The following is a 10,354-nucleotide window of genomic DNA, read 5'->3' as shown; positions in this document are numbered from 1 at the left end:
AGCCCAAATAAGTTTATTATTTGTACTAAATGAGTGTCAAATTTTCACAGCATACATTTTTAAGTGAATTCTAAGTTTAGATTTTGCCCTTTGGCATTTTGACCTGCTGCAAGTTTTCCAAGCGCGTGCTGTGTAGAAATCGGGGGCCTGAAATTGTTTCTAGCGCCGCCTCGTGGTGAGATTATTGTATTTTTAAAAAGTGGTTGTTATGGCCACCTGTCAACAGAACTGCAGCTACTGGTGCTGAGGAGGCCAACTGCACTGATGGCTTTTAATTGTTGCTTTTAAGCTCAGGTTTTTGTGGAAATGTCGGTTGACAATCCGGTTTCGTTTGAGTCAGGCTGGGATGAGCGGTTTGCTCTTCTCGAGACCAGTTCTGAAAACAAATCTCTCATCGAGGAGGTGAGTTAGCGAGTTAGCAAAGGTGCTGATGTTACCGTCTCAAAATGTGTGTGCGTGGAGATAAACTGGCCTAAGGTGAGGCAGAAAAATTGCTACAAACGGAAAAGTACAACGATTTGTTAGTTTTTGAACATTTTGTGTAATTCAACTACACACGTGTAATCAGTTTTTGCGTTTGAAAAGCAAATTGCGGATTGTTCGTGTTTTATTGAAGTGCTTGATTTACAAATGTATAGTCCGTTTAAGTACTGTGGGAAAACCAGGACAGTTGAGTTACTGTATGACGTCCACGGGTTGGTCCACACTCACGAGCGCCACTTCTTTGTCTTTCGGCTGTTCCCGTTAGGGGTCGCCACAGCAGATCAATCGTTTCCATCGCGCCCTGTCCTCTGTATCTTCCTCTGTCACACCAACCACCTGCATGTCCTCTCTCGGCACATCCATGAACCTCCTCTTTGGTCTCTCTCTTCTCCTCCTGCCTGTTGGCTCCATCCTCAGCATCCTTCTCCCTATATACCCTGGGTCCCTCCTCTGCACATGTCCAAACCATCTCAATCTCGCCTCTCTGACTTTGTCTCCAAACCGTCCCACCTGAGCTGTCCCTCTGATATGTTCATTCCTAATCTTGTCCATTCTTGTCACTCCCAAAGAGAATCTCAACATCTTCAGCTCTGCCACCTCCAGCTCTGCCTCCTGTCTTTTTGTTAGTGCCACTGTCTCTAAACCATACAACATAGCTGGTCTCACTACTGTTTTGTAAACTTTCCCCTTCACTCTTGCTGATATTCTTTGGTCACAAATCGCTCCTGCCACCTTTCTCCACCCACTCCACGCTGCCTGCACTCTCTTCTTCACCTCTCTACCACACTCTCCATTACTTTGAACAGTTGACCCCAAATATTTAAACTCATCTACTTTCACCACTTCTACTCCTTGTAACTGCACTATTCCACTGGGCTCCCTCTCATTCACACACATGTACTCAGTCTTGCTTCTACTGACTTTCATTCCCCTTCTCTCCAAAGCATATCTCCACTTCTCCAGACTAGACTCAACTTTCTCTCTACTCTCACTACAGATCACAATGTCATCTACAAACATCATAGTCCATGGGGACTCCTGTCTGATCTCATCCGTCAACCTGTCCATCACCACTGCAAACAAGAAAGGACTCAGAGCTGATCCTTGGTGTAATCCCACATCCACCTTGAATGAGTCTGTCATTCCGACTGCGCATCTCACCGCTGTCACACTATTCTTGTACATGTCCTGCACTACCCTAACATACTTCTCTGCCACTCCAGACATCCTCATACAATACCACAACTCTTCTCTTGGCACCCTATCATAAGCTTTTTCTAAGTCCACAAACACAATGTAACTCTTTCTGTCCTTCTCTGTACTTCTCCAACAGTATTCTCAGAGCAAACATTGCATCTGTAGTGCTCTTTCTCGGCATGAAACCATATTGCTGCTCACAGATCTTCACCTGTTTTTAAGCCTAGCTTCTACTACTATTTCCCATAACTTCATGCTGTGGCTGATCAGCTTTATGCCTCTGTAGTTACTGCAGCTCTGCACATCACCCTTGTTCTTGAAAATAGGAACCAGCACACTTCGTCTCCACTCCTCAGGCATGCTCTCACTTTGCAAGATTTTATTAAACAATCTGGTTAGAAACTCTACTGCCATCTCTCCTAGACATTTCCATGCCTCCACTGGAATGTCATCTGGACGACTGCCTTTCCACTCTTCATCCTCTTCATAGCAGCCCTCACTTCTTCCTTGCTAATCTCTTGTACTTCCTGATTTACTCTCACCACATCATCCAGCCTTTTCTCTCGCTCATTTTCTTTATTCATCAACTCTTCAAAATATTCCCTCCACCTTCTCAGCACACAATCCTCACTTGTCAGCACATTACCATGTGCATCTTTTACCACCCTATCCTGCTGCACATCCTTTCCAGCTCTGTCCCTTTGTCTGGCCAATCGGTACAAGTCCTTTTCTCCTTCCTTACTATTCAACTTCTTGTACAGCTCGCAATATGCCTTTTTCTTTGCTTTTGCCACTTCTCTTTTCGCCTTACGCCGCATCTCCTTGTACTCCTGTCTGCTTTCTTCATCTCACCGACTATCCCAAAACTTTTTCGCCAACCTCTTTCTCCTTATGCTTTCCTGGACCTCTTCTTTCCACCGTCCAGATGTCATACCCAGTACTGTCCTAGCTGTCTCCCTCACCACATCTGCAGTACTTTTCCAGTTGTCCAAAATTGCTTCCCCTCCAACCAGTGCTTCTCTCACCTGCTCGCTAAATTTCACACAACAGTCTTCCTCCTTCAGCTTCCACCATCTGATCCTTTGTTGAGCTCTCACTCTCTTCTTCTTTACCTCTAAAGTCATCCTACAAACAACCATCCTATGCTGTCTTATGACACTCTCTCCTGCCACCACCTTACAGTCTCTGATTTCTTTTAGCTTGCATGTCCTATAAAGAATGTAGTCCACCTGTGTGCACCTTCCTCCACTCTTATGTTACCCTGTGCTCCTCCCTTTTCTTAAAGTAGGTATTCACCACAGCCATTTCCATCCTTTTTGCAAAATCACCTACCATCTGTCCTTCCCCATTCCTATCCTTGATACCATATCTACCCATTACTTCCTCATCACCTCTGTTCCCTTCACCAACATGCCCATTGAAGTCTGCTCCTATCACCACTCTTTCATGCTTGGGCACACTCTCCACCACCTCATCTAACACACTCCAGAAATCTTCTTTCTCCTTCATCTCACAACCAACCTGTGGGGCATATGCACTGATGATATTCATCATCACCCCTTCAATTTCCAACTTCACACTCATCACCCTGTCAGACACTCGCTTAACCTCCAACACACTTTTAACATACTCTTCCTTTAAAATGACCCCAACACCATTTCTCTTCCTGTCCTCACCATGGTACAACAACTTGTACCCACCGCCGATGCTCCTGCTCTTACTTCCCTTCCACTTGGTCTCTTGCACACACAATATGTCTACCTTTCTCCTCTCCATCATATCAGCCAGCTCTCTCCTTTTACCAGTCATACTACCAACATTCAAAGTCCCCACTCTCATTTCCACCCTTCTAGTTTTCTTCTTCTGCCGGTGTTCGTGGCAACGTTTTCCTCCTCTTCTTCGTCGTCTTCGCCCAGCAGTAGCCCAATTTCCACCGGCACTCTGTTGGGCAATAGCACCGGTGGCGGACGTTGTTAACCCAGGCCGCGACCGATCCGGTATGGGAATTCGATTCTGAGTCTGCATAGTTCGGTTGGCTTGTTTTACGCCGGATGCCCTTCCTGACGCAACCCTCCTCATTTATCCGGGCTTGGGACCGGCACTCAGAATGTACTGGCTGCACACGAGCGCCACTATCTTAGTTTATTGCAAGCTAAAAGTGGATGCTGTCGTTTTGGTCGAACAACTATCCAGTTTCTGTATATTTTGTGTTGGTACGCACCCGCGGTCGACGTGCTTGATGAATTCCTGCGCAAAAAGTAGTTCCCAGATAATTATGATATATTCCTGTAAGCAAATGAGTATATCTCATCTAAATTAATTCTAAAATTTACCAGTAATAAAATTATAAAGATAACTGAAGTTTTACGAGTGGCCTTAACATTTAAGAAACTTAGTTTATGAGCAACTTCACCTGTTATCGCTCAAGCACATTTTAAACATTGATGCAGTTGAGTTTGATGCGGAAGAGTTCAGAAAGACATGATTGGGATGATTTGATTACCGTTTACAGTTGGCGATGAAAGACTTGGATGTTAACTTCGTGTTACAGTCAGAACAAGAAGCTGCACTGAAAGAGATCTATCTGGGAAAAGACACATTCTGTGTGGTGTTGTTCCAGCGAGAGCAGCACGCTGAGCAGGGTGGCAAAAGTAGTCCGGTAAATTCAATCTGCGGGCGAGCTATCCCACAATGCCAAAATAGCAGAGATGTCGCTCCGAGAGCTGCACACTGAGCAGGGTGGGGTTGGTCCCGAAGCGGTGTCGGTTCCCCCTAAAAATCGGTCCGCCCTGCCTTCGCTGCGCATGCGTCATTAGCCGTAATTCAGTGATTATCACCTGTTTCTTCTTAAAACTGCGCTCCAGTCATCATCTATCTCAGTGACAGATATCTGAAGCTTTTGTACAACAATCGTTTCCACATAAGTTCAGCATTATTTCATCATAAAAGATGGAGGAAGCGATCAGAGCACCGCAGCTACACGAGCTGCGAGCTAATGCGTTCATTGCCCGTCGGTCATTTCAAAGCGTCACGGAGTATTGCCTTGTTTCTGCTTAAAACAGACTTTAGAATTATTTAAGAGGTTTTTCCTTGTCATCTAATGGTTAATAATCCCATTAATCCATTTGATCGCTTTGGGTGAAGAGGCTGTCTCAGAGCTCCAAAATGATGCATGTGCAGTGGAGGCAGGGCAGACCGTTCAGTCTGTGACAGCGTCAGTGTCTCATTACCCAGTAAAGAGTTTACACATTGAAGCCCAACATGTTTATTAAATATTTCATCTTTCCATCATATTTGTCCACAGTACAGCTTTTAAAAATTTCTTGTCTAGTATTCTTTTCATAAGTCCCTTCGGCTGCTCCCTTTTGCACTTGGGGTTGCTCCAGCAAATCCGAGGTGAATCGACACAAATTTTACACCAGATGCAATTCTACATTATGTGGAGAAATATGGCAGAGGTGGGTTTGAACCGTGAACCTTCCGCACTGAACCAAAGTGCACTAACCACTTGGTCACCACCCCTGCGTCTGGTTCCCTTTTTGGCATACTCACATTTTGATAGGTTTTAATCGAGGTTCAACCCACCCTTTTTGCAAAGTTTCCTGTTCTTTATTGGATTTCCTAATCTCAAAATGGTAAATGTCCACCATTGATTCCTTTAGTTAGGTCACGAAGGCATTAAAATATCTAAGTATCAAATTTGTGAAATGGAAATGCATTTTATAAACATTCATGTTTCTTGGTCCGATTAGTTTCTGAATAGGGTTGGAAGTTTGTATATACACGTATTTTGAGCAACTTTGGTCTGGTATGATTAAAGTATGTTATTTTTCATCTTTCTTTCCACAATGTACTTTGGATTGTTCTGGAAAGTGAATTTAATTTATTTCTTTTTATGAAACCTATTTTGAAAGATCTGAACGTGAATTAATTTATCAACATTTGTCACCGTCTTACAGTTTAAAGTCATAATATGTTGATAATTTTTTTTGTCCTCCCCCAAAAACAGATTCATAAAAAGCAGAAGGAGCTGATCCAGCTGAAAAATAAACTTGAGAAAAATAATGACCAAAAACAATTAACATCCGATTTTCTCAGAAATGCCAAACAAGAGCTGGAAAACACTGTGGTAGGTCAATAGTCATCCTCCTTCAGATTGTATTTATGTGTCAGAGAACTGTGAAATTTTACAGATTTTACACTTGGATTGTGCATATTAAGTGATGGCTCATAGTGCCACGATCTACTCATTTTTCTATGTATGTGGGTTTTTCTCCAAGGCTCTTATTGGGGCCAAAGAAAGAGATGAAGAGTTGGAAAAACACCACACAGCCCTTGCAGACAGGGAGAAGGGCCGTTTGGCACAGGAGACAGCAAAACTCAACAATGAGATAAAATCTTTAGCTGAGAGGAAGAGCATGAAAGAGGTATCTTTCCATTTGCAACATGCAAGTACCTGAATAAAAACCAACACATTTTTCAGTAAAATTAACATTTTGGTCAAAATTATACAGCACTAACAGCTTGTTTCCTTGCGCCAATGAACAAATATATCTTTGTCAAAATCCTCAGAACTACATCTTCAAGACGCAACAGAAGTTGGTGCAGTTCAGAAACCAGATGAAGTGGGACCAGCAGACGATGGATGCTTTTTTGGAGGAGTCTGAACAGAAGGATGACGATGCTATGACCATAATAAAGTACGCTCAGCAGGACGAGCAGAGGATCAAGGTAAGGAATAAAGGTCACAGACACAGAATGGACTTTCAGACTACACAAAGCATATAACAGCAAACCGGTGTCACAGACTGAATGGTCCCCCCCAAGAATTGTTCTGCCCTGCCTTCACTGTGCATGCATCATTTGGGACCACAGCAGCTCGTCCGAGACTGAGTCTCTACACCCAAAGTGATCAAAGGGAATAATGTGATAATTAACCATCAGATGACAAGGTAAAACCTCTTAAGTCATTCTAAAGTCAGTTTTTAGCAGAAACAAGGCCGTTTTAATCAGAAATGAGGCGATACATGGTGACGCTTTGAAATGACCAAGGCGCAGTGAACACAGTATCAGCAGCTCCTCTGGCTGCTACGCTCTGATTGCTTCCTCCATCTTTTATTATGAAATAATGCTGAATTTATGTGGAAATGATTGTTGTACAAAACCTCTGTCGCTGAGATAGATAATGACTGGAATGTAATTTTAAGTAGAAACGAGGTGATAATCGGTGAACTGCAGCTGTTGCACAGAAATGACGCATGCTTAATGAAGGCAGGACGGACCAATTTTTTTTTGGGGGGGGGGGGGGGGACCGTTTGGGCTGTGACACCGTCTCTAACAGTATTCTAATCTGTCCTTGTCCAGTCACTCACTCTAACTATAGAGAAGAAGACACTGGAAGCCAAGGAAAAGCGTAAAGCACTCGACAAGGAATCAACTGAGGCAACATCTGCACAGGTACTTAACAGTAGTAGTTCATTCGTCTGCTCCCGTTTTTGTTCAGGGTCGTCACAGCGGATACAGCCAGATCCGCATTGGTAATTGGCACAAGTTTTACGCCGAATGCCCTTCCTGACGCAACTCCAGTTTCACCTGGAGAAACACACACAGCAGCTGGTGTTCCAAAGGGGTCTCCCATCCAAGTTCTAACCAGATCCTGCTCTGCTTTGCTTCTGAGATCTGACGGGATCAGGCTGACACAGAGCAGACCGGCTGCTTGCACAGGTACTTACCAGTGTGCATTGCAATTTCGTTAGTATATCTTGCACAGGTTGATGAGAGCATAAAACACTTTACTCTGTGTTTATGGCATACTAGGACCCTATCTTCAACCTAGTGCACAGTGCAGCACAAGTATCACTCCTGGTTATGAACTGATGCAGATGTTGTTTTGACACACAGTACCCCATTCCATCAGTCGCAATACAACTTACTGTCATGTGGCCATGTTGCTCTTAAAATGAAGTATTGCCTGGAACAAAGTTATTGTCCATCAGAATAATGTGTGATTTAGAACCCTGGTTCCTACCCTGGAGTCTGAGCCCCAGTAAGACATGGTGCCAAAGATCGCAGAGGGTGCCCGAGGTTTGTCTATCAATTTATTTCCTTTATATAGCACCAAATCACAACAGAGTTGCCTCAAGGCGCTTCACACAGGTAAGGTCTAACCTTACCAGCCCCCAGAGCAACAGTGGTTTGTCTACGCTGAGATTATCAAAATTAAGTTCATTCATTAATTTTCTGCTGCTTATCTGGCTGGATCTGGGTTGTAGTGACAGTAGACCATACAACTCAACCCACACTTCCCTATCAAAATTAAAAGTTTACCTATTAAAGTCATAACACACTTACTTGACGATTACAACTAATGAAATGTTTAAATGATTAAGGATAATTTTCTGTGGATGCACCAAAGTGAAAAGGAGACCAATCTTGAACAAACCCCCCCCCCCAAAAAAAGAAAAAACTGTCTTTATTCTTTAGGGGGGTCGGGCTCTCACACTGGCTGGTGTGTGTGTATGTGGTGGTGGTGGGGGTGCTCTTTCTTGCGTAGAAGTGGGGGGGGGTCCTAAATAAAAAACAAATCTTTGGAGCCACTGCTTTATACCACCAAAAAGTCCAGTCTAAAAGTGAAGAGTGAAACACTCAGACCTTATGTGTGTGTGTTCACAATGCACGTACACTCAGCTTACCTGAATATATCATTGCCAGTCAACTGCAAAAGTGTTTTTGTGTGTTGGGGGAAGGTGTGAAGATGGAGTGGAAAGAGGAACAACAATACATTTTACAAAAGCTCTTGCTCCCTCTCTCACGAGTGCACTTACAAGTATAACATGTTATAAATATTAATATGCAGTCGTGTTCAAAGTGGTTGCACTTCACTCACCCCCCCCCCCCCCCCCCCCCTACCCAACACACAAGACATTATATGCTGCAGAATACACAACAAAAGTGAATTGAAAACTACCATTAAATGCAATGAGAGGAAATACTTGTGGTTAGATACAAAGCCTCAGTCAGCCACTTGCTTGGTTCAGTTCCTAGACAGGGCCAGGTGTCATACAACTCACTGCATTTCATCTGAATTATATAAAATAAAAAGAGTAAAACTGTCTATAAAAGTTTAATAGATTTATAATAGTATAGCTGCAGCCTGATTCCGTCACCTGTCAGAAGTGAAGCAGAGGAGGTCCTGATTAGTACATGACTCAGAGACTGCGTTGGAACCTGAGGAGCTGTGAGGCTGTTCCTTTGTGTCAAACTGGAGTTGTCAGTGTGTATCTACACCAGATCTGCTCTGGTGACACCGAGCCACTAATGGTACCCGAATACAAAATAATAATAATACATTTCACTGAAAAGGTGATTTATTTAATTTCTATATCATTGCCTTTTTTTTACTGACCAGGCAACAATATACGAGTATACAGCAAATTTTGACAAGGGAGATGATGTTTGATAATTTAGCCTTATGGCTGAGCGATGCTCTGTTAGTCACTAACACTTGTAACGGTTGCACAGACAGAGAAACACTGACTGCTTAGTGGTTAGTACTGTTGCCTCACAGCAAGAAGGTCCTGAGTTTGCTTCCCGCCCTTTCTGTGCAGCGTTTCCATGTTGTCTGCGTAAATTTCCTTCGGGCACTTCAGTTTCCTCCCACTATTCCACATGCTTATTTAGGGTCTGCTCCTTCCTCTGTCCCCGACCAAGGCAGCGCGTCTACATCTGGAGTTGGTTCCTAGGCGCTGGAATGTGGCAGCCTACTGCTCCTATTGGTTGGATTGTGTCTAATTGTGATTAGGACGGGTTAAGTGCAGAGGACGAATTTCATTGTATGTACAGTAAAGGCCCTTCTTCTTCATTCCAAAACATGCTGTGTACTTTCCCCGATCTCCCATCAGAGGGCCCAGGGCTCTCCATGTGAAATTCTACCTGAAGAGGGGATGGGCGGATGCACGAGCATGGCCAATATCATGTACATCGGAATGCCAACTTCAGTAAACTGTCTAATTTCATTACAAATAAAAAATATATATATATCACAAATAACTCACCTGATTGTGTCCATTTTTTGTCATTTTCTCATTCATTAAATGTATTTCGTGTAATTTAATTTCATTTCAGGTGGGTGTTTAACAAACTTGATTCAAAAACAGGGTTGGCTGATGCTTGGTCCTGGGCCCTCCGAGGGGCAAATACATTATATTCTCGAAACAACAGCAGTAATAATGATAATTTATATCATAGTTGGACAATAAATTCTATCATGTCCTGATGGTTTTGGTTACTCGTTTCCAGGACCCATTTCTTCTTTCTGCTCTCCTTGTAGTATGCGTATGTTTTATATTTTCTTTTAACATTGCAATTAAAAATATCAAAATCTTTTTGTATAATTCAGCGAAAGCCTCTTGTAATGCTGCAAGAATCAAGACAACAGAACCAAAAAATAAATCTAGTATGTTTCTTGCTGAGGCACTCAGAATAGACACTGTATCAACTAACTCAGTGTAACGTGATGACATGTGGAAGGGTAAATTTAATAATTGGCTTTTCAAGGAAGATTTTGCAGTGCAGGTTAAACCAGTAACAGGAAATGTGTTCGAGGTATGATGCATTTCATGCAGGAAGTCATTCAAAGTCTGCACAAATCATCCACAAGGCAGTGGAATCAGAG

At 43.0% G+C, this 10,354-nt stretch overlaps 1 protein-coding gene across 1 annotated transcript in view; it reads left to right on the top strand.

Annotated features, from left to right (window-relative positions):
• The first annotated feature begins 246 nt into the window (after positions 1 to 246).
• Positions 247 to 10,354, top strand: part of ccdc39 (coiled-coil domain containing 39) — a 31,454-nt gene continuing 21,346 nt past the window's right edge. The window contains exons 1-5 of the mRNA XM_034188862.1: positions 247 to 402; positions 5,690 to 5,809; positions 5,961 to 6,107; positions 6,253 to 6,411; positions 7,045 to 7,137. Coding sequence (XP_034044753.1) covers positions 307 to 402; positions 5,690 to 5,809; positions 5,961 to 6,107; positions 6,253 to 6,411; positions 7,045 to 7,137 — 615 coding nt within the window. The 5' untranslated portion in view covers positions 247 to 306. The remainder of the gene's footprint in view (positions 403 to 5,689; positions 5,810 to 5,960; positions 6,108 to 6,252; positions 6,412 to 7,044; positions 7,138 to 10,354) is intronic.

This window comes from Thalassophryne amazonica, chromosome 15, assembly GCF_902500255.1.
Source record: "Thalassophryne amazonica chromosome 15, fThaAma1.1, whole genome shotgun sequence".
In the NCBI taxonomy this organism is placed as follows: Eukaryota; Metazoa; Chordata; class Actinopteri; order Batrachoidiformes; family Batrachoididae; genus Thalassophryne; species Thalassophryne amazonica.
The sequence above is the reverse complement of the archived record's forward strand: the minus strand, read 5'-3'. Positions and strand labels throughout refer to the sequence as shown.